Source organism: Mastigoproctus giganteus, chromosome 14, assembly GCF_048544385.1.
Source record: "Mastigoproctus giganteus isolate SK-2022 chromosome 14, ASM4854438v1, whole genome shotgun sequence".
Lineage (NCBI taxonomy): Eukaryota > Metazoa > Arthropoda > Arachnida > Uropygi > Thelyphonidae > Mastigoproctus > Mastigoproctus giganteus.
Genome location: NC_143588.1, coordinates 116,841,089 through 116,865,779, shown reverse-complemented (window position 1 = coordinate 116,865,779; position 24,691 = coordinate 116,841,089). Strand labels below are relative to the sequence as shown.

Genomic DNA, 24,691 nt, shown 5'->3' with positions numbered 1-24,691 from the left:
TGATTAAAATCTTCCGTGAAAAACTGGGGTTAATACTTTAGAAGAAACTATAAAGCAGTCATCAGGTGTGTCATGAATAACCTAATAGTGATCCTGGTGGAAATCGTATGTCTGAAAAATGTGGTATATGACCTTTGTAGTTATTCCAGTTTACTCAGTCAGTTCCTTAAAATCCATTGAAAACTTAAAAGCCGTTGTCGAATCTTTCAAACGTAAACTTTGTTGTAAAGAATTTTCAGAAAGGATAATAAAACATATCTGCAAAGGCTCATCTTAATTAACCTTTGATTAGTGAAATATATCAAAAATCATCCTGTCTTAAGAGGCATAGAAGAATTTTGAAGAATAGAAGAAATGTAAAATATGTGGGAGAGAATTAAATGGTGAAATGATCTTTAAGTCACATAAGAACTCACGGTAGTGAGACACCATTTCTGTGAAAATTGTGTGATATGGTATTTTAGTCAAGGTATTTTGGAAGACATATGAGGAATCTCCATAACACTTGTGAAGCCGACAGTGAGACATTCAAAATCAGTGTCTCATCTTTGAGTTTTCAAATATGGAAAAAACTTGGGTGTGTGAAATCTGTGGGCAAGCATTTTTATATGCATCAAGCCTTAAGTATCACATTAAAATTCACCCCAATTGGAGGACGTCTCAGTGTAAGATATGTGGCAAGCTGTTAAAATCATCAAGTCTCAAAAACCATATGAGAACTCACACCAATGAAAAACCATTTATTTGTGAAATTTGTGGCAGTGGGTTTTCACAGTCTGCAACTCTCAAAAATCATATGAGAACTCATGCTAACGAAAAGCCTTTTATTTGTGAAATATGTGGTAGAGGATTTTCACAGTCGGCACACCTCAGAAATCATACGAGAATTCACACTAACGAAAAACCTTTTATTTGTGAAATATGTGGTAAAGCTTTTACCTATTCAACGGCTCTTCAAAAGCATAGAAGAATTCATACTAATGAGAAACCTTATACTTGTGATATTTGTTGCAAGTCATTTACAGAATCGGGTCACCTTAAAAGTCATAAAAGAATTCATACTAATGAGAAACCTTTTATCTGTGATATATGTGGTAAAGCATTTGCGAAGTCAGGAAATCGTAATATGCACAGAAGAATTCATACTGGAGAGAAGCGTATTCGAAGGAAAATATGTGGTAAAGCAAGTTGAGTAAGGTGTATAAGGCATACCCGGAAGTTGCTTTTTAATTTTTATGCAAATGTCATTCAGACTTGCACTACAGTACTGTTGGTTATGAACTGGTAAACTCCTTGGAGTAATCTTTTGTGAGTTCATGACCAGTGACTATTGTCGATCTAGCTATGCTGGTAATTGTTTTCAAAATTTGTTGTCTGTGCATTTTTTTTAGTTTTTTCAATGTTACCATGTTTATTTGCTTTGCTTAAAAATCAGTTTCAAATAAGTAACAGTAGCAAATTGTTTTAGAACTGGTTTTTGGGGAAAAATATAAAGAAACATTAAAGAAGTTAAATTTACTGTATATGTCAGTGAAAGTTATTGTTGGCATTGTATGTGCAAAATAACTAGCATAAAATATTATTTATTGTTTGTTTGGGCAAAAGGTGCCTCTGTAATGATGATAACATACGATGTAAATATAAAATAATAAACATTCAGAAGCATTTTTGTTTATATTAAAGAGATATTTGCTCTTTGCAGCTAAGCCAGAAAATCTAGTGTCAGATCAAGCGGTAGAAATTGATGAAACTATTCAGTAGACCTAAGTAGAACAAAGATAAAACAGTGGATATTTGCAACATGTTGTGACCCTGTTGTAGGATCCGCTATCTGTGACATCAACAGCTGTTGGAAAAGGTTAGAGACAATAAGAAGAATAGCATGTCGAGGCAGAAAGATGTAGAAGTAGTTCAAATCATCTCTCTAAAGCATAGTTGTAAATATCAATGAAAGAAATCTATTCTAAATATCACATTTTTTAATGTTTATGTTTATAGAATGCAAATGTCTTAAATTGGTACATTTCATTATTAAAGGGAATAAATTTCTTTCTGTATTTTTCTTCTTCATTCTTTTCTTTAAACCCAACCCAACACAAAATTAACCCAACAAAGCAAATTCTCTAGCAAAAAAAGTAGTCCATCGTCATATCACCCAAAGCAGTGTATAGTCATACTATATATGTAGAGTATATGTTAGTGAAAGTTATTGTTGGCATTGTATGTGCAAAATAACTAGCATAAAATATTATTTATTATTTGTTTGGGCAACAGGTGCCTCTGTAATGATGTAAATATAAAATAATAAACATTCAGAAACATTTTTGTTTATATTAGAGAGTTATTTGCCCTTTGCAGCTAACAAGAATGAACTCAAGGGTCTATTTTAGAAGTAAAGAGGTGATGGGATGATTTTTCTTTGATTATTAGCCTTTTATTTTTAGATTACACTTGTTTAAAATTAATCATATAAATTTATAATGAAATAATGTATGGAATTGATTGTGATTTCATTTCAATCTTAGTATGTAATACAGATAAAAGATTGGCATTCACCCTCTTTTCCCTGCTTCATTAATCCCTCTACTTCTTAAAATAGTTGTGTATGTCAGTGATTCTGAATTCATTTTTTGGCATTGTGTGCAAAATAATGCTGGCATTCTCTAGCAAAAAAAGTGGGATTATACTTACTACTAAAAGATGTATGCTACCTCTGTATAGTGCTTAATTTGAAATTTGTTTGAATATCATATTCTATAGACCATTTGCAAAAATTTTGTATTGTTTGAATTCAGACAAATTAGTTGTCTGAATTCAATTTTTTTTTTAATGAATGTAAAACATTGATTAGAATGAATCAACTAGAAAGAATTGATAAACATCACCGTTAAAAAAGATCCAGAAAAATAAGTTTTAAATTAAAATGAAAGCTTATTTAACCCATTGATTAAATAAGTTTTCTCTGAAATCATATACAAGATATTATCAATCTTGTGTAATGAGGATCAATTTACTGCCCAGCTATAAACTTTTCCTTGTCACGTATCCTTGATTTCCCGAAAATTACAATTTACAAAAATTCGAGTCTAAGGGCAATGCTATATGTGGTAGTCTAGATGAGTGTTTTGAATGTTGCATTGGATTGCATTTGTTTTGGTGTGTATGGATAGAATGCTGCACATGGCAGTGCAGTGCGTTATTTGAAACTAGAGTAGTGGTTGACATGCTTTCTGAACTGAGCAGTAGTGGTGCTGCATCAGCTGTTTACAATGTTTGATACCGAAATTTTATTTATTTGCTTTTCTGTATGCTATTTATTTTGTATTTCATCTGGATATAATTTTATGCAATAAAATAAATACATAAACCGAAGAGGTAAAAATCACTAATAATTAAATTATCTATACAGTGGGAACTTCAAAATTAGCTAATTTTATTTGCCAGTTTTTGAAATTATGTGAAGTTGGGAAGCCTGTCTTGCCCTTTCATGTGTTTTTTCAGCATGCAGGACTTAAACTGCCTAATTAATCCAATGGTTTTACAGTTCACTGAAATTTTATAGTTCAGATCCCAAATTGAAACTGAGTGGCCACCTGATACCAGTACATGGGCAACAGCAGAAAGTTCCTTTTTTAGGACTAATACCTGATCATGAACTGACCCTGCTTGTACACATTAAACACTTGAAAACCAGCAAACTTTGCCTCTGCAACAACTACAATGCAGTAATATGTATTTGCTGAACTTGCAGTAGGCATTGGTATAAAATCACTGCCTAGTATGTTCTTGTTTATACTCCAGCACGACCACCAGTTCAGTGGAGTTTACAATAAATCAATCAATACAAATGTTAGTTGCATTTAGCAGTCACGGGCTTGACCCACAGTCCACTCAAAGAGTGTGTGCTTTGCACTCACACTCCTGACCACTTGGCTACGTCAATATGTCCACCATGACATAGTATATACAGTTTAAGTCAAGTGGCACCAGTGGTTTCCCACAACTCTATGATCTCTTCTCTTGTGTTGAATACAGTACCCGGTAAAAGCCAGATAATGTGGTTTGTGTAGTATAATGTAGGGTTATGTTGTTCATCTGGCCTCTTAGCCTATGGTCCTGTGAAACGACACCGGACCCTAGTTACCATATCTGGTGTAGGGAGCTGGACCAGGTAGTAGGAATTAGATGCTCTTGTGGGGTGAACCCTGATGTTGCCTGAGCTTACCTGGGAGGGACCAAAAAAAAAAGTTTTTTTTTTTGGAGTGTGGGGGAGATAGTGTGAGTTAAGGAGTATAGGTGAAGGTGGATGGCAGAAAGGCTTCCACCAAGCAAGGATTTAGAAGTTAAGGCACCCTAGTGGAGCAGTCCACCCTCCACTGGGAGACTGTTAAGAACAGTAAAAGTATTAAGGTGATAGGGCCCACTAGGTAAAGTGTTTGGGAGAGGATTACCCCTTGGGTATTTAGGGACTTACAGTCGTAGGTTTAGGTCACTAAAGTGGGGGGGGAGTTGTTATAGGGCTATCTGAACATTGAAAAATTCCACAGTGAGGGGGAACCTGTCAGAAGACAAAAACACATCAGGCCCACACCTGTCATACACGTACACAATTTTTATATACAGGAACTACTTGACTTCCGTAAATTCGATTTTACGTACATTTTTGCCGGCTAGTGCACACTTAAAAAAATTGTGGAAACTTCTTTTGCATCCCGTAGGAATAAATTGAGGAATTGTGAAAACATTGCAATGTGAACCCAATAACACATTGTTATTTTTGGTAATTCGTTCCAAGACCTTGGAAGTTGAAATTTTCTCTATATAATTAAGCTATTTATCTCTCTAAAAGGTCATTTTTGTAATGAAGTGCTACCCTTTCGTCATTATCATATGTTCCATTATAAGAATCAATTTTGAATGCCTTTGTTGATATTTTTCTAAAGAACACATCTGGAGGTCACAACCATAAAACAATTTGCACTTGTTTATTTGGCTTTTCTGTTAGTGCATCTAATTATAAATGGGAAGTAAAATCGATCTTATTGCAATTGTTATAATTCTGATAACTGGAATTCTGTGGGGTTTTATGTTATGGTGAAATGCGTTTCACCTTCACTGAAATCTTCAATCATATAAGAAACAAATTTTCAGAATTTTCTCTTCATTTCTATTTACTTATTACAATGGTGAAAAGAAAGGGACCAATGGAAAGTGCAAGTGCTGGCAATGCTAGGAAATGAAACAGAATTGATTTAGAAATGAAGATGAAAATGATTAAGAAGTAAGAAGTAGGTCAAAATTTTTCATCTATTGCATGGGAATTAGGTCTTGCTGCTTCAACAGTGAAGGACAGTGTGCATATAAAAGAACGGGTTAAAGAATCAAGGCCTTTAAGATCAACAGTGATCATAAAACAGCATACAGGTGCTATATCGAAGATTGAAAAGCTATTAATAATATGGACGGAAAATCAGATTCAGAAGCAAGTGCTCCTGAGTCCATTGGCCATTCAAGCAAAAGCAAGAAGTATTTATGAAGATATTAAGGATAAAGTATGGCAAATCCCAAGCCAAGTTCATGACAAGCAACAGTTAGTTTAATAGGTTCAAGCATTGCGCTGGTTTCCGCAACGTTAAAGTATGCAGTGAGGTTGCCAGTGCCAATTCTGCAGCAGCAGAGAAATTTTGTGATGTGTTGGAAAAAACCCCTTCTAAATCTCCACAGCCCTCAACTTTTGCAGTGGTGTGCTTATCAGCTAGAGTTAATTCCGGCAACAATGCTCGGAAGTTAAAACTTGCCGATGTTATGCCTGTCTCCTCCCTTATTTAGTAATTTTATAATTTTGAAATTTTTGTAATTTTTCCTACGCGTGACATAAAAAAAATTGAATAAATAATTCTATTTACATGTTCGTTAAACATTTCTTTTTTTGCTTCAATCAAATTCAGCAAGCTTAGTTGTGAGTGCTGCATAAGCATTTAGGGAAATTTCGACTTATGCAGAGTTCCGCAGGACGCAACCCTTATGTAAGTCGGGGAGGAGTGGCTGTATATGCATATTTAGTGATAAAAGTAATGTAGAAGAAAAATAAAAGTAAATAGAAGTAATAAACACAAAATATATGCACCCTCAGCACCACACTGATAATTTAGCAGCACCTATTTTTTTCAAATTGCATAATGTCATCTACCTTATTACCTGCCATTCTTGTAATATTAAATATGATGGACAAACCAGCAACAAATTACATTTAATTTACATAGATCTGAAATTAATATTTAATATCAGATATTTAAAATAAAAAATATTAAACACAAAATTGAATTTAGGCATTTTAAATTACAGTTTTTCCAATGTTTTTATCTCAGTTCTTCCCAAAATTCATGATTACAACTTGAGGATTAGAGAAGAGGAGGAGGAGGAGGAGTATCTCTTCATGTTAAAATTCAAAACTTGTTATCCTTATAGGCTTAACAATAAATTCAATAATCAGTTTATCTATAGTCAATAACAGATACTTGTATTTATAACAAATTTCAAGTGGTTAAATATCTTAGTAAACTTCTCACTAAACAATCATACAATAAATCTAAAGACAAAAGTAGGAATAAATCTAAATTAGTTAAGGAATAGGACAATGATCTTATTAATCTACAGCTTATCCATAATCTACTTTTTAGTGTTAAACATAGCATACTCATAGCCTTTGTATAAGTTTACTCATACCTTTCACTTCACCCTGGTTGCCTAAGCTTTCAACAATTTTGCTTTCATATGTAAAGTTTTTTATGCAGTTTACGAAGTTCTAAAAACAGAGCTTCGATCCAGTGATAGCTGCAAATCTGTTTCTTAACTCTCTACATCATTACCAAAAAGTTACTGGCTATTAATATGCTATTAATAAATTGAATATAAATAATTATAATTTTCCTTTTGTATAATTTTATTCCTAAATTTCATAAAACACCTCTCAGTTTCAGGTTCATTACTTGCAAAAATTGCAAAATTAAGCCCAGAAACCTGGATAAACATTGGAACAACTACCTAAAACCTACGTGAGCATTTTTGCCTAATAATAGAATTATACTCAATTATTTACCTGTTTTTGAAGCCTTACATATGTAGCTGGCAACATTCAGGATATTGAAACCTTTGACTTTTGTAACCTTTCACCACTATTAATCTGTTAAATTTAAATAGTTCTTCAGGAAATATATCAAAAGTGGATTGCCACTATTTGTAATGATTCCAATATAGTTTTTTCTAATATTGAAAAATTCTTCCTTAAACTCATTGGCAACTCTTTTCCTTTGTCTTATTTACAATATCACTTTCATAAAGGCCCTAATATTATCAATTTTAAAAAATGTTTTACAGATTATATTTATTTAAAGCAGAATTACTAAATTTCCGTTCCATTTCTTCCAACACTTCTGTATTACGGCTTGGTGTTTCTGTTAATTTCGCTCATCTAATTTTTCTATACATTCTGTGAATATCATACATTGTATGACTATGTTTGATGCTTGACTATGCAGTGTATGTACCCATTTTTTTTTAGTTTGTTATTTTACAACTTTCACATTACTTTAAATTCGTGATTCATATCTCGCAGAACCTTTCTGTAAGAAAGATTTGTTCAAGGTCCTTTCTATGGGAATGGGATGTGTGACTACCTGAGCCTCACTATTCCTTTTATTTCTTGAGTCGTTAGTTTTACGAAAGCATATTGAGAAACTATTTACTTCCTGTATGAACTTTTATTGCCTTCACAAAGTTTCCAGCAATTTTTCTTGCTGCTTTGTCCATTAATTACCTTCTTATTTATACTGAGTTGTTTTCACAAATTTAATATCACATTTTTTTCTCTCTGTACTAGAGGTTGCTAGTTCATGTAGCATGTATGTATACGAGGACTGGTATGAAAGTAATCCTAATTTTTCGCTGTCAAATGTGGCCCAGTAGATCATTTTGTGTGTCACTGAGTGGACACTAAAGTAGTTTCGCCATACGGAGTGGTACTGTTATCAATCTCAGTGCAGCACACTGATAGTTCAAAGCGAAGCAGCACCATTGAAATTCACCACACAAGGAGTTCGAAAGACAGCATTCTGTCGGTAAAGTCATGCCGATTGTTTTGGGACAAAGATAGGGCTTTGCTTGTGGACTTCTTGGAGCATGGCTTAACAATCAACTCAGATTGTGATGTGGAAACATTGAAAAAGCTGAAAGCCCACATCCGTAGAGTTCGACCAGACAAAAACCTTAATTAGGTTCTCCATGACACAACCCCACACCAGTCTGTGCACAGAGTAGTGTGTTTAGTGTCAAATGGCACCAGGGGTTCCTTCCACCTCTGCAATAACATTGTGGGTGTGAAGCAGAATGCTGTTAATGCCAGAGGTTTAAAGGTGTATGGATTTTGTATGTGTGTAGTGTGTACCATTGTTCCACTGGTCACTTAGCTGCTGGCACCCAGTGTTGTTCACACTCTGCCCTGTGGAGGCAGACCAATTACACCATTATTATAGTTTATAGTTATTTACTCTTGCATGTCCTGCTACCTAATTTTCTGAGATTTCAGTGGCTAGGACCTAAAAAAAAAGCTACAGATAGGGGTCAGCCAAAAGGAGTACTAGTTATGCGATTTGAACAAAATTTTTGGGTGTAGGGCTCAAGCAATTTAGAGATGATTCGGATGCTAGTAATTGTAATTTATAGAGGGGGAAAGAGATACAGGGTCCATAGAGAAGATGACCAGTCTTTGCACAATGGAGGCTATTGCAAAATGGGTGTACAGTACTTCCTCCCGCCTCATAGCCTGGATCTTGCATCAACCGAATATAACCTCTTCGGCCCACTGAAGGATGCACTCCGTGGCACCCATTTTGCAGACGATGGCCAGCTGAAGCACAGTGTTTGCAGAGCAAGACTAAGGACTTTACAGGATTGGAATACAGTGTCTGACCTAGAGTTGCTGGAAGTGCATAGAAAACGATAGTGACTTTGTGGAAATATAACTTTATTAATGATTGAGGATTAATTGATATAAAGGCATAGTTGGAATTAAATTTTCTGAGGAAAGAAATAGGAGGCATTACTTTTGTATCACTCCTCATATTTAGCCATCTTGATTTAAATTCTTTTTGGCACTTCCATTGACTTTAGCAGTACGTTCTTTTGCTGTTGTATATACACTGATGAGCCAAAACATTATGACCAGTGAGTCGTTATGAAAATTGAAGCAAGTGCAGGTGAACTACGGCTCATGCTCAGGTCGGGACATGGTATAAAAAACACCTGATACTGAGCTCCATTAATTAGTGTTACTCTTGTTCTTCAAATGGGAAAGCAGCAGACTTAAAGTGAGTTCGACAAAGGCCAAATTCTACTCCAACAATTTCCAAAGATTTCTGTGTGGATACAACGAAGAGACCATGACTCGGTTCCCTCTCCTCTCTTCCATAAACATTCTAGGATGGGAGGCGATCTCCACAATTACTGTTCCTATGAAAAACAAATCTCACCTTTATGCTCACCATCCCTGAAAACCTGCAGGAGGAAGTTGCTCTGGTCATTAGAGGTTTTTTTATTATTATATTGACGACCGGGCTAGCCAGGTGGTTAAGGTGCCTGCCTGGCAAACCAAAGGTCGCGGGTTCGAATACCACTTCGGGCTTGGATAAAAGTATTGCAAAAACCTTGGGAGGTGCACTATGGCCACAGAAGCTGATGCGCCAACAACTACCAAAAAAAAAAAAATATTATTATATATTTTTATTTATTTATTTATTATTATTTTTTTATTTATTTATTTTCTTTTTATTTATTTATATATATATATATATTTTTTAAGCTCTGGATTGGGCCCCCAGAGGTTTTTTTTTTTTTTTTTTTTTAAGCGTTGTCTCATAACCTGAGACCTTATGCGTCCCATCTACTGGAACTGACCAACCTTCCCGTGGTGTGGACAAGTACCTAGAAGCAGCCTTCCTGGTGATAGCTGCTTCTGGGTAGCCAAGAGGTCAGCATAACACAACAACATAACATGCATTAAACTACACGAACATTGCACTATTACACGCTGGCCTGTTTTGCAGTCTGTTCAATGTACAAAGAAATGAGGTGGATTTGAACGGACATTCTAGGAGCCACCCTACCTATACACACACATGTCCACATGGTCATTTAGAGGTGTTTTCGTGAATAGCTGTTTCCCCTCACATGGGACTAACCTAAATCTTCTTTAGTGCACAGAAATTCACCAAATTGGGCTACGAACTTGTAGCGGGTGCCTTTCAACACCAATAACAAAGCCCTATCGTATTAACATCCCACAGTCTCGGAAATTTAAACTTACCTCAATTATCTGAAATTATCCCAACATGCAGGGAAAAACTGACAAAGCCTAAACCACGATGTAGGAAACCAGCAAGAATGGCATTACAGTCATAGAGCATCACGGAGGGCTGGCGGACCACCACGTGGAAGCTTCCCCTGCAATAAGAAAAAATTATAAACCCACTATTCTCGAGTTTGAGCGGGAAACCTCATAAACCGACATGAGAGAATTACGAGAGATCCACGCATCGCAGCGGGATTCCACCGAGGAGAAACAAGATACACCATTAGACCAGACTCTGCCTGAGGGCACTGTACCTCAACAAAAATTGATCCTACAAACCGCCCTTGAAAACCTATTCAAGAAGCAGAGTTACCACAGGATTAAGAGCCGAAATAGTTTCCCTGTGGACTAAACTGGAAACAATATTGGACCAAACCCACCTGGAAAATGAAAAAACGGCCAGGCTCGATGCCTATCTGGAAAGTGGGGGTGAACAAAATGCCACAGTGCACTCCCACTTTTGCTGAAGTGCTGAGGACAAACACTGCCAAACCAACAAACAATACAAAGCCAGAGGCAAGAAACACACTACTCCCCAAACCTCGCCTAGTGGTTCTTAAACCCACTACTCCAGTTGGACACAAAACCAGCGAGGAAGCAAAAAAGACAGTGATGGACTCCCTGACCAAGGACTTTAGGACGGGCAAAATAAAATCGATATGGAAAACTCGCACCACTGGGGTGATTATTGAAACTGAATCCAGCCACGATGCCAACCTTATCTTGAGTAATACTAAGATCCCAACACTTGGCCTCATGGCAGAACCATCCAGGAAGGACCCTCCAAAGCTATCTATGACGTAGACCTTAGTCCAGCCACAATCTGCGATGAAATATACAGATGCACTCTACAACAGGACCTACCTGACCAAGACCCGGTGAGTGTTGTTATTCCTAAATAACAGACAAGAAGCAGGTATGGAAACTCCATAAACTGGATTATAGAGCTTACTCCAAACGCATAGAAGATTCTCACATAGCAGACAAGAATATTCATAAACTGGGGATCGCACCGGTACAGAGAGCATGTAGCAGTACCCAAGTGCTGTCGCTTCGGACACAACCCACACGTGTGCCCAAATCTTGACCTGTGGCCATTGTGCAGAGAAGGGGCACAACTTTTCAAACTGCCCCAACAAGGAACAAGAACCAACGTGCGGAAACTGGAAAAGCCTGAAACTCCCACAAACCCATTCCATTCGTGACAGTAAATGCCCAGTATACCTTAAAACCAATAGTACCTACCAGCAAAGAATTGAATATGGGGACTCTGACTAAACAATATGACCACAAGTGCATCAAGTTTATACAGATCGATGCGCAGCGGGCCACAGCTGTGCAGGCCAGATACGAAAAAAGGCAGATGAAGAAAACTGCGATATTATACTCATACAAGAACCCTATGCGGTAGCTAACGAAGTGCGGGGATACCCAACATCCTATAAAACCATCCAGGTGGATGGCAAAACACCCTGGACAGCCATTCTGGTTAGTAACCCGAACCTAACGGTCACAAAGATCTCACAGATATGCTCGGCGTGGGCCTCCTGCATGCACATCATCGCTGCCCTTGGAGATTTCTGTCATATCTCTCTACTGTCAACCGGGCGAGGACATTCACCCGGCAACACAGTACCTGAATCAAGTTCTGGCAGAGCTCCCAGGCTCCAAAATTCTAATCTCTGCTGATGTAAACTGTCGTTCTTCTGGCAGAGTGCCACCCCATAGCACAGAGGATCCAGGAACGGACAAAAAATGGAGGAATTCTTGGCAAACAGTGGCATTTTCGTACTAAACTGTCCAAACAACCTTCCAACTTTTGCCTCTACACACTGGGAGGCAACTCTGGATGTTACCCTATCAACAAGATCTCTTGCCCGCTATAGAACGGACTGGAAGATCCAGGAGGGTTGGACTACATCCGACCACCGTCCATCACTTTCAACATGCACAACAATACATCAAGAGCCCATCAGCTATAAGCTCCAGAGATACGCTGTGGAAAAGGCAGAGTGGAAGGTGTTTGAGAAAGCGATCATTGCAAACGCACAGAGACTGTCGACTGAGCACTACCAGACCCAAACTCCTGATCACCAGCGTGCAGTCACCAACGCAATTGTAGATGCAGCAAAACAGGCCATTAAGGAAAATCCCCATGACCTGGGCCATTCCCCGGTGGTCTAGGGAAAAGATGAGCATTCCAAAGAGCCAGGCGTTCCTGCCCTCCCCCAGAGGTGGAGGCCCTCAGGCAACAATATCGGGAAACCAGGAATGCCTACACTGCAATGATCAGGCAGCGGAAAAAGCTGCCCTGGCAGCACCTGGTTTCCACGGTGGGAAACTGAGACCTCTGGGACATAGTCTATAAAATCACAATGAGCAAACTGCCCAGAGGTAATGTGACACCCTCTACCAGGACGCCCCAAGGAAGCATGACGAAAAATTGGAATGAATCGGTCAACAACACCCTAAACAACATATTCAAAACCCTAGACAGCCAAAATTCCCCTGAGCAAGAGCAAATCTGCTGGGAGAATGACACATATCGCACCATTACAGAGGCACCCTTCACATAGCTGGACCTAATATCCGCAGTCGGCAAACTAAGAAACAAGAAATTTCCAGGAATGGATATGATAGAACCTGAAATAGTCAAAAAGGTGGCAGAGCTTGCCCCAAATCTTCTTCTGGACCTATACAACCACTGTCTCCAAAGCGGCCGCTTTCCCACAGACTGGAAAACTGCCAACATTAAACTGATTCTGAAAAGCCCGACCAAGCCACAACACATGCCTGATTCATACCACCAAATTGCTCTTCTCTTTGTACTAAGAAAAGTCTTTGAGCAGTTTCTACGTCAAAGGATAGAAACCTACTATAACTCAGCACAGCTTCTTGCACAGAATCAATTTGGATTTAGAAGAGACCGATCCACCACTGATGCACTTGAAAGAACCATCACTGCAGCTGAAAACTGCCAAAGAAAATACCTTCTCGTCATCTCAGTTGATTTTGCTGGGGCGTTCGACACCCTCTGGTGGACAAGCGTTCTTGCGCGACTGAGGTGCTCAAACTTTCCCATGAACCTGTACAACTGCCTGCAGAGTTATCTCACCGAGAGAAGAGTGGTGATCCAGGCACCTTACTCGAGTTGAAAGACAGATCTACAGAGGTCCGCAAGGCTCTGTGCTTGGACCGCTCCTTTGGAACTATGTATTGGATGAATTCCTCTCCATGGACCTTGGGGGCATCCGGCGCTGGCTTTTGTGGACAACCTAACCCTGATCTTGGAAGCTGACTCAAGGGCTCAGATGGAAACAAGAGCAAATGGAGCCCTATCTGTCCTTCAGGAATGGACCAGAAAGCACCATTTGCAAATGTCTCCAACCAAGACTCAATCCATTCTCCTCAAAGGATACCTAACACCCAAAAGGCCTGCACAAATTAAAATTAACAACAAAACCATAAAACTGGTCATGGAAATAAAGCACCTGGGAATCATTCTCGATAATAAACTATCTTTCCTACCACATCTAAACTACATCCAAACAAAGATGAAGAAATATGCAGCAATGGTGGCAAGGATCGTCCGCCGGGACTGGGGCCTAAAGAGGCACACACTCGCCCTCTACAAAACAGTCTTCATTCCAGCAGCTACATACGCCTCAGGTGTATGGTTTAAAAAGGCTACAAAAGCGTCAAATAGCAGGAAACTCAATATTATTCACTGATCAGTTCTTCTTACCAAGATGTGTGCCTGTAACACCGTCTCCACCCACGCCCTGCAGGTGATCACGGGGGCCTTGCCTCTTAACCTGGAGGTGATACGCACAGGTATGCTGTGCCAGCTTGGACGAGGAAAGAGCACGACATTACAGGGACCATATCACGGACCCTGCTGGAAATCGATCTGCAGAAAAGAAACGACTACAAAACTACCTCCAATCCGTATGGCAACAACGTCGGATGGAGTCCACAAAAGGGGGGGGGGTTTCGCAAGTTCATTCCAGATGTACAAACACCGTATCCAAAATCATCTTCGTGGTTCTCCCCGGGATTCTATTGGACTTACTTATTTACAAGACACAGTGCTATAAGCAGCAAGCTAACAACATTGGGATAGCCAACAATCCATTTCGCACATGTGGATCATAGGAGATCTGGGACCACCTGATGACTGCCGACTCAGTGAGGACCTCCGGGGTCTATTCATCACTGAGCTATAATTTATCCCTAAAGACAGAGAGCACCACATCCTAGAGAGTGACATCACCTACACAGCATTCTCCAAATATGCCCAAAGTCTCTTCACAAGAAGGCCGACCCTGCCGCAACCACCAAACCCACTTGACTAGACAGCAACCCGCTACCATGAAAACTACAGTGCAACAAACCCAAACAGCAATGACTTGTTGCCTGGACAGAGGCACCTGACCACAATAGGATAGGATGATGCCCTTATGAAAATCAGAGCAAACCAGATTAAGATATACCCATCCCCAGATGTGATTCAAATTCGGAGGTGACTGAACACAGAACGCAACGAAGCCTGGAGGGATCTCCACTTCCCCGACAAATCATCATGAAATGTGACTAACTGAAACACGACAACTGAATGACCAACAGATCCGGCCAGTAAACTTCACTTCCCGGACAAGAATGATGAAAACGCGACAAACACTGGAATTGACTACCACTTGCAAAGACTACAATCAAGACAGAATGGACGGGACCTGAATCTCATGAACAACTACCTGATCAGACCTCTGTGGAGGCTAGACGGATACCACTGGACTTGACAGTGCGATCTAAATCGAACTTCCTGTCTCGATTTACTTTATACCCTCCTCCCCGACGGGGGGGGAGACGGTTCTCTGTCTCCTCCCCTTCCTGCCACCCCTCCTTTCCTCTAGTGGGGCCTGGGCAGGCCCCACTGACCACTGGGGTCGTCTTCTCTATCGTCCCCATTCTTCTGTCTTTTTCCCTAGTCTTCAGTCTCCCTGCCCCACTCTACCTATACACCAGACTACACCCTAAACATCAAAATTGAATCATGCAAAACTGAACCTCGTACGACTTTGGGCTACCAATTCTAGCGTTTTCTCCCTTTTTATTTTATATTTTATTTTATGTGTGGACAACATTGGGTCCCATTGGGGGCCCAGCGGCTAAATGACCAGAGGAACAACGGTACACGACACTACACATATACATAATCCATGCCCTTTTAAACCTCTGGCATTGACAGTGTTGTTTCACAACCACAATGTATACTACGCGGAGATGGGGGAAACCCCCGTGCCGTTTGACACTAAACACACTCTACCTAAACATCATTGCTGACCAGGTACACCCTTTCATGGCAATGGACTTCCCCTCTGGCAGTGCTGTCTTTCAGCAGGATAATGCGCCATGCCACACTGCCTGGATTGTTCGAGACTAGTTTGCGGACCATGAGGAATTATAAGACAGTATACATGGATCATCAGACATATTGGTCCATGTATACTGTACATCAGTGGTTCCCAACCGGTGGTTCGAAAACACCCCAGTTTCCGGGGGGGGGGGGAGACACGGAGTGAAAAAAAAACAACCATTAAATTTCTTCGCGTCATCGACAAGATTCGAACCCAAACCTTTTCCTTCCAGTGTGAGGAGGACAGTGATGATATCCACACAGACCTACAAGTTTCAGAAAATTGTAGATCATGCAAGTCAGCAATGCCACGCAGCGTTCACTGAACTTGTAAGAAGTTGTTGCATCTAGTTATGGCCTGCGCCATCAGATAGCTCTGCCCTTGAAACGAGATTTACTCTCGCGAAAAGCTTTGAGAAAACGAGCCTGGTGACTTAGCCTAGCTGATTGTGCCAAACAGAAAAAGGGGACCCACACAGGAATTCCCATCTTGCATGGTTGCCACAGTGTCTTTCGTTTCTTATGTTTTCTATCTGGAGCAACAGTAGATTAAGATATGATGTTGTTTCTAATTCCAATTTGAGAAAGTTCCTCTCCTAAATCTGTTTATGATCGACATCAAGTGGACCAATGTGATTCTTCCCCTTCTAGTGATTATACAAGTAAAGAAGTCTGCTGTTTTTCTTTGCCAAGGATTGGGAAAGCCTTGGCTTGCCTAATCGCTTTTGTGACTTGATTGTAGACTACTTTATAACTACCACAGGCTTCTTATATGTACCATACCTTCTCTGTCACGTGTTCGTTAGTTCACCTGACATTCATTTAGGTCTAAGCCTTTCCTAGTTGGTATGAAAAGCCTAGTAACGTCTATAATTAAACTGGATACATAGCCTTAGATTTTATGTGCTTCTTAACTAACAGCATGACTATCCTCCTTGCTGTCCTTTTTGGAAAGTCTGCACGTGTAGCGCAGTGGTTTCATCACCGTTTCCCCCATATTGGGTGGAAAATAATAGCAAGGTTTTTTTCCCCAGAAACGGTTTTTTGTCAAGCAAAACAGGCAAATCCACCAGAGAACATATGCAATTTACAGACACAATACGCATGGATATTTGTAAGAAATTATTTGGTGATCCTAATATTTTTGTCAGTAATGTATGTACATAGGTAAGAGCTGCACCAAAAAGTTATTTCAATTTCGCCACAGGTCACCGTGAAGTTACAAACTATGTTAAAAAGGTCAGACTCGTGGTTACTGTCATGTTTCTGTAATAATGCTATGTTATGTTGTGTTGGCCTCTTGGTCACCCAGAGTCAGACGGACCACAGGTACCCGTCCCTACCACGGAGAAGTGGGCGAGAACTAGTAGTAGGAGCCTGTATTGTGGTGGCTCATACCAGAAAAAGGAAAAAAAAAAAAAATAGAATGAAAGTACCAGTAAACCCTTTTCATGCAATGTGTCAGAAGAGCTCAATAAATGCTAAAAGGTCTTGGTGGAGACGTTTCTGGCACCTCCCTCGTTGAAGCCAGTGGTGATGAACAATGCGAGACAGACGTTGATGGCCATGTTCATCCACCACCTTTCTCCACCCACAGACCTGGTGGTACAATTTCTGTATCACATCCGCGATAGAGTGACCCACTATCATCCCCCTTTCAAAGTTAACTCATGACGGTTATCCATACTAACATCATCTGCGTGAATGAAGTGATGCAGCGTACCTATATACAATACCTGCCAAGCGGTGGGCTCGTCCACTAGCGAGAGGGGTGACAGCTCAGGAACTAGGTATCCCTTGAATTCTGTCCTTTCAGTGTATTCAACTTTGATATTGAATATCGTATGACAACTCCAAAATTTCACTTAATTTAATCATAGTTGAAGTTCCTACCCATTTCAGGAATAAAACTGGAATTTCCAGTTTTTTTTGTTTAAGTATTTCACAATACATAAACTGCAGCTTTCATAACAGTGTGCAATGACGTCACTTCCTGATTTCACAACTTTGGGGCGATTGCAGAGAACGCTGTTTTCAGAAGAACACAAGGAAAAAAGTCACGTGGGTCTTTTCTTTTATAGGTATTTACACACAGTTCATTATAACAAAAGAAAAGGCAGAAAAGTTAGAATCGTCTGCGTTTAAATTTACCAAGCGCCATCTGACTAACGGTCGTCTGCGATTAAATCTACCAGGCGTTAAATTTACCAAGCGCCATCTGACTAACGGACTTAAGTCGTCTGCGATTAAATCTACCAAGCGCCATCTGACTAACGGACTTAAGTCGTCTGCGATTAAATCTACCAGGCGCCATCTGAATAAGGTGAGATTATCTTTTTCTAGACTATGCAACGCACTTGATGAAATTCTGACAAAATAATTTTGTATACCACGGGAACATTTATAAAATGATTTATTCCAAAAAAAGTGTAAAGAAAGCATTAAATCCTAAAATGGAGAAAGCTCTTTTCTCATTTGAATCAAACACTTTTCTGTTTGATACGTGTGGACACTAAACATAAAAAATATGGGTGTGCCGGGCATGCGCGAACGCTGTTCCATGTGAAACATCTCTGTAGAATTAATTTTTTTAAAATAAAGAAAAAAAATAAATAAAAGTTTATTTTTTTTTTTTTTTTGCAGCCATGCCTTGTCTGATTCATCTATTGACGTTTCTACTTTACATGGCTGCTTCTGGTGTGGACAGTAGTGGAATCTCGGATCAAATTGCAGATGCGACCAACGCATTCGCCTCCAGCATCTACTCTAAACTGGCTGCAGAGAATGGCAACTTATTTATTTCACCATCCAGTCTAGCTACTTGTTTGGCGATGTTGTATTATGGCGCTAGAGGTCGGACAGCACAGCAAATGAGAGAGTTACTGGGATATTCCTCGGCCAATCTTTCAGATGAAGACATTCCTAAAGGCTACCAAGAGATGTTGCAGACGACGTTCGGTTCTTCTGAACATTACATTCTGGAGGCTGCCAATTCGATTCTAGTCCAAAAGGACTTCCCACTATTTCCAAATTACACAAACGGTCTCGAAACGTACTTTCAAGCACAGGCCAGAAGTGTCGATTTTAAAAACAACGGAAAGCAAGTAGTGAATGAGATAAACTCTTGGGTTCGGGAGAAAACCCACAATAAAATCAACAAGATTGTCGACGATATCGTTTCCAATACAATTTTATTGCTGATGAATGCCGTGTATTTTAAAGGCACTTGGAAAACAAGATTCGAACCCAAAAACACGCGTCCTGTTGAATTCTATAACAACGGAGATCCGAGCCAGATCAACAAGGTCCCAATGATGCACCTCTCCAATGTGAAGTTTAGGTACTCATTTGTATCTGAGATGGATGCAGGAGTTCTGGAGATGCTGTATGTTGGCGGTGACGTATCTATGTGGATTATTTTGCCAAACGAAATAAATGGGCTTCAGAAAGCAGAGGACCATCTTACTTCATCTTTGATTCGTCAACTTGAACGCCAGTTAACAGCAGTTCGGTTTGACAAAGTTGTTATCCCGAAATTTAAGTTTGAATACTTCAAAGAACTCTCGAAATATTTCAAAAAATTAGGGATGGTGGATGCATTTAATGAAGACGCAAACTTCGGTGGGCTGAGTGACCAGAAAGACATAGAAGTGAGTGAAGTCCTTCATAAAGCATACATAGAAGTAAACGAAGAAGGTAGCGAAGCTGCAGCAGTAACTGTCATTGGAGTAATACGTACCACTTCTGTAGCAGTTAAAAGAGATCCTGTTGTGTTCAAGGCAGATCGTCCCTTTTTGTTTTTGATCTTCCACAAAAAGAGTGGAACGATACTGTTTCTTGGTAAAATTGTTAAACTGTAGATTTATGCTCAAAATAAACTACTTTAAAATGCAAATTATGTATGGTTCCTTTAAATAAATTCAGTATCTTTTGTATGGAATATTGTTGTTCTTTTAGCTCTTTATGGAAATATTTATTTATTTCCATAAATATATTTGATTGTGAAATAGTTCAAAGAGGAAACTTTGAACTATTTCTCAATATTATTATATTGATAATTTGAACGAAGAAATTCTCATTGCTAGTTCTTTATGATGATATAGAACTAGCAGAGAAGGAAGTTTTTCACAAGAGATGGAAGCAGATAATTGATTGTTCCAACAAGATGGATGAAGAAGTCATGTGGCAATAAATCGCACAACAATAAATCTACAGGATCAGATCTTGGAACATGAATCGTTTAAAGCAAGAGCATAACTCCATTGGCTCGAGCGACCGCCCTCTTTGATCATTGTGTTGTGCTAAGGCACCTTGGTCCATGAGGTGTATAATGTCGTGAACTGTGTTTATTCTATGTGCCGTTTGCTTGGTTATTCGATGAAAATTCCAAGTTTTCCATGGGGAGAAAACTTGGCCATGGTTAATTTTGGATTGGAGTAAATAATAACCCCAATCCAAAAACCCCCCTATGCTTTTTCCTTACAGTTATGAGAACCATTCAACAGAACGGAGGTCATACCACCGGGGAACCGGGGTCGAATCCCCTGAACGACGAGGAACTTTTAAGGGCTTTTTTTTTTTTTACTTTGGATGAGTTAATCGTTATCAGGCAAATATAGCAAGGTTTTTTAGTTGTCTAAGTCTTACACTACAAATAAACGACACGTTCCCCTGAAACGGAAACCAGAGTTTGACATTTGCAATTCTGGAAATTCTGATCATGAAGGCATTCATGTTTATATAATTTATTAGAAGGATGACTATCCAAGATTTGATTACGAGGTCTAATTACCAAGAATTTTGTATTTTCAAAGCTAAGTGCTAATTTATTGTCACGTAGCCAATCACACAAACCCTTTGTGAGAGTATTGGGACTAATATCAGCACTAGTACAATGCAAAGGACACTCCATGATATGGGTTACAATAATCATGCAGCTGTTCACAAGCCATTGATCATCTCAACAAATGCTAGACGCCAATTAACATGGTGTAAGGAGCGCGAATCCTGGACTGTAGAGCAGTGGAAAACAGTCCTATGGATAGACGAGTCGAGGTTCGCACTCTACCCCTCCGATGGCCGTTCCTGGGTGTGGCGAATGCCAGGGGGAAAGTTCCTTCCTGACAAAACCATGAATGCTGTGCAATACCAGGATATCCTGGACAATTATGCACTTCCAACATAATGGCAATACTTCGGGGAGTGCCCATACATATCAGCAAGACAACGCGCCATGCCATACTGCTCAGATCTTAACAGAGTGGTTTGAGGACATCGGTGTGGAAAAGTTTGATTGTGCTGATCTGAAAGTTGGAGTCCTGATCTGAACCCTATCGAGCATCTTTGGGATCGTCGGGTACGTGCACGTCGAGATTGCCCAAAGAACAAGGCTGAAATGGTGGCTGCATTAGAGGCCGAGTGGAGGAACACATTACCTGACATTTATAAAGAGCTGGTTGAAATGTGCCGCGAAGATTGAAGGCTGTCATAAAAGCAAAAGGTTTCAGCACAAAATATTAAATGACGCAATAAAAGCTCTTTTTTTGTCTAAAAGCAAGTGTCCCGATATTAATGGTAGGGCAGTGTATGTAACAGTGCTACAGATGAAGTTAGGGAGGCCAAAGCTCAGCATAAGAAAGCACACTGGCTAAGAGAGCAAAGAATCAGGACAGGCAGCTTTCACGTACAGTATGTTAATTCAAAGAAGAAGAGAACGAATCAGATCGGACCCTTGTATACTGCCGGTTGGGAAAGGCTTCGATAACTCTGTTGATGTTTCTGATGAAATGAATAAATATCGAATCGATTGTTACCGAAAAAGCACCCTTTATGCTAAAGAGATGCTGAGCATGGCAGGGTACGACATACGAAATTAATGATTTCGAAATTACAGATGACTGAAGTCGGTAACTAATACCCCAGATAGTCTGACTTCAGTGGAAGGGAAAATCTTAGAGGCAATTATTAAGAGGGCGATCCAAGGACATTTAGATGCAAATGGTATTTTTCGGGACACACAGTATGATTTTGTTGAGGAAAAATCATGTTTGACCAAACTGCTAAGCTATTTCGGTACAGTTACTCATGAGCTAGAAGGTAAAAGCAATTTCGACGTAGTTTATTTGGACTGATTTTAGCAAGATATTTGTCTCAGTATCTCATGAGATGTTCTTGTATAAACTGGAACACATTGAGATTACTGGCATGACTATTAGATGGACTGCAGGGTGATTGAAGGGCAGAAAACAGAGGATCGTGATTAACGTATATTCTTCACACTGGTGACACTTCAGAAGTGGGGTCCCCCAAGGATCGGTTCTTGGACCACTGTTGTTTCTGATTCTCAAAAATGACATCGATGACGGGAGATATGGGGTGATGTAAAAAATTTGCAGCAGACGTTAAAGATTGGTAGAGTCGTTAATCATCAGAGCCAAGTAGGTTCTGACACTGTCATGTTTGGGTCTAGCCTCCTCACAGATAATCTTTCCCAACCAGGTATGGTTTTTAGAAGGGTGATCACTCTCGTGTTTAAACACGTAACGTATTGCTGGAGGCCAAGTATTTTGGTGACTGTGTACAGTCTACAGTCAAGGGTTGTGCGTCATCCCGGATGAGTACTTTTAATAGGTATTCTCTGAGTGCCCATGGAGCCGAGAAGCATGGTTCTTCTGTTATATTATTTTCCCTGTAATTACCGCTAATGGATAGGTCTGATACTATGGGATAATTGTGAGTAGCAGTCAAGTGTTTTCTTTGGTTTCCGAGACACTTTTAATGATGATGTGGTGTAACAGTCCCATGTCCTGGTATAGAGTGCATGTGTATCGCTAGCAAAAGGGCTGTGATTCTCAGTTGAAATTTGGTTCTGCTTCTATGCAGTTTGTACAGCTTCAATCAAAACGTTGAGAATGCCAATTTTCAGTGTAATTTCAAAATGAAACACTCCTCCGCATGTTGAAAAACTCATTGATGTTTTCTCAGAAAAGGGTTGTTTCTGAATCATTTTCTAGTGCTGATTTCAAAAGCTAGTTCCGTTTGTTTCCATCACGTTATATTTTGATTTTCGTTTGATATTCTTCAAAAATCACGAAATAAATTTGATTTTTCAGAATTAGTGCTGAAATTATAACAAAATGCCACCTTTACCAGAATTTTATATTTAAATAATGTTCAAAACATTATTAAAAGTGCAGTGGGATGAAAAGTCAACTAAACACTCACTATCATTTTAAAAACTGATCTACGATGGGTTAAATTTTCGTACCTCTGATTTTCTTGCAGATCTTTTATTTTACAGCGCCTCTTCAGCATCCAGCAATAGTCAGCCATCATGTTGACATTTGACCTCCTCTGGTACCTCGTCTCCATGCCTTGGAGAAACCTCTCACCTAGTTCTTCACTAACGCAGTCGATGTAGGAGTGTAAAAAACGTACCTTGACACTTATGTTGCAGCCCAGCTTCTTGAGGTTTGCCAACATATTTTCAACTATATTCTTGTAGTCTGGATCCTTGTTGTTCCCTAAGAAGTTCTCAACAACTGACCTGAAGCTAATCAATCCATCCTGTTTTTCTCTTTTATTCATAGTTCCTTCAAAATGTCAGTCCCTCACCTGTTTGGGAATTTGAGATCCAACAAAAATATTTTATTTTAGCTTCTCTTTGGTGATCGATGGAAATTTAGCGCAAAGGTATGAAACTCTTTGGTAACGTTTTCACAAACTCTTTCATCAAACCTAGTTTGATGTACAAGAAAGGAAGGAGTACAGTTTTGGGATCTACCAGTGGTTTATGAACCATGTTTGATTCAGGGAACAAACTGCCCCACTTTGGCCATACCTTGACATCCCGGTGCGTACTTCTTTGCCTCATTGACTCACATTGACTCACATAAAAAGCTTCTTTGACTCACATAAAAAGCAAAACATTTTTGTGTAGCCAGATTGCTCTCCAAGTAACATGTCTATCACTTTAAAGCCAACACAGACCAACCAACTTTGTTCTTCATACTTCATACTCAAGTTCTCACACGTTTCATGCAAATGCACAAAGTGGGCTACTGGAAATGACTCATATTTGTTTCCATTGCAGAGGAACACGTCTTTGAGACTTCTCTTTCATGAGTCAATAAAAAATCTCCACTATGTAGGACTGTAACTAATTCCTAAATATTTCATTAAATCATTTATATTATTGGAAAAAACCGCAGAACCATTCTCAGAAAATTAGGGAACTAGTTTTCGTTCTCTGTGTCTAAACCATTAGAAAAGCATTCCCTGTACTACAAGATTTTTTGACTTTAGTCTAGAACCAAGGAGTTCTACAGATTCCTTTGGTAAATTTAAATCTCTCACCAGATCATTGATATTCCTCTAGTTAATACGATTTTGTATATGATTGGATCACTCTTTCTATCTAACATTGTGCAATGTCCTATAATTATCATCATAAGACAAAGGACAACTCATGGGACATTGGAAAAAGGATTTCTGCTTTTGTGGTTCCTGGGATGAGGGAATTGTATTCTTTTAAGAGAGTTCTGTTGCTTGCTATGCACAGAGGCATATGCTGGCCATATGCTTCTTGATTTGTATATTGAGTACCACAGCTTTCAGTTATTACATAGGGAAAGGCAAGGAATACACTTTGACGAGTATTAGCAATAACGGTACAGGAGATCATAAAAAGGAGAGGATGGTCATATTAGGAAAAATGTTGGATCTTTGGCAGGAGAGGTGGGAGGCTAGTAAACAGGTTCTCTTACTAGATTATTTATTCCAAACGTTCGGTTTACTTTCAATTATAAGAAGAATTTATGGTTCAATCCTAGTATGGAGTTATCTTATCCACTAACAGCATGTCTCGTTAA

At 39.4% G+C, this 24,691-nt stretch overlaps 1 protein-coding gene and 1 pseudogene across 2 annotated transcripts; both read left to right on the top strand.

Annotated features, from left to right (window-relative positions):
• LOC150075647 (uncharacterized) lies at nt 1–24,691 on the top strand. Its single transcript, XM_090388606.1, has 2 exons — nt 1–1,121; nt 24,660–24,691. Exons 1-2 carry the CDS (start codon nt 563–565, stop codon nt 24,689–24,691), a joined length of 591 nt encoding a protein of 196 aa, XP_090244732.1. The 5' UTR covers nt 1–562.
• LOC150075648 (intracellular coagulation inhibitor 1 pseudogene) lies at nt 17,934–19,681 on the top strand (annotated as a pseudogene). Its single transcript, XR_016547915.1, has 2 exons — nt 17,934–18,144; nt 18,465–19,681. The product of XR_016547915.1 is annotated as an intracellular coagulation inhibitor 1 pseudogene (transcript).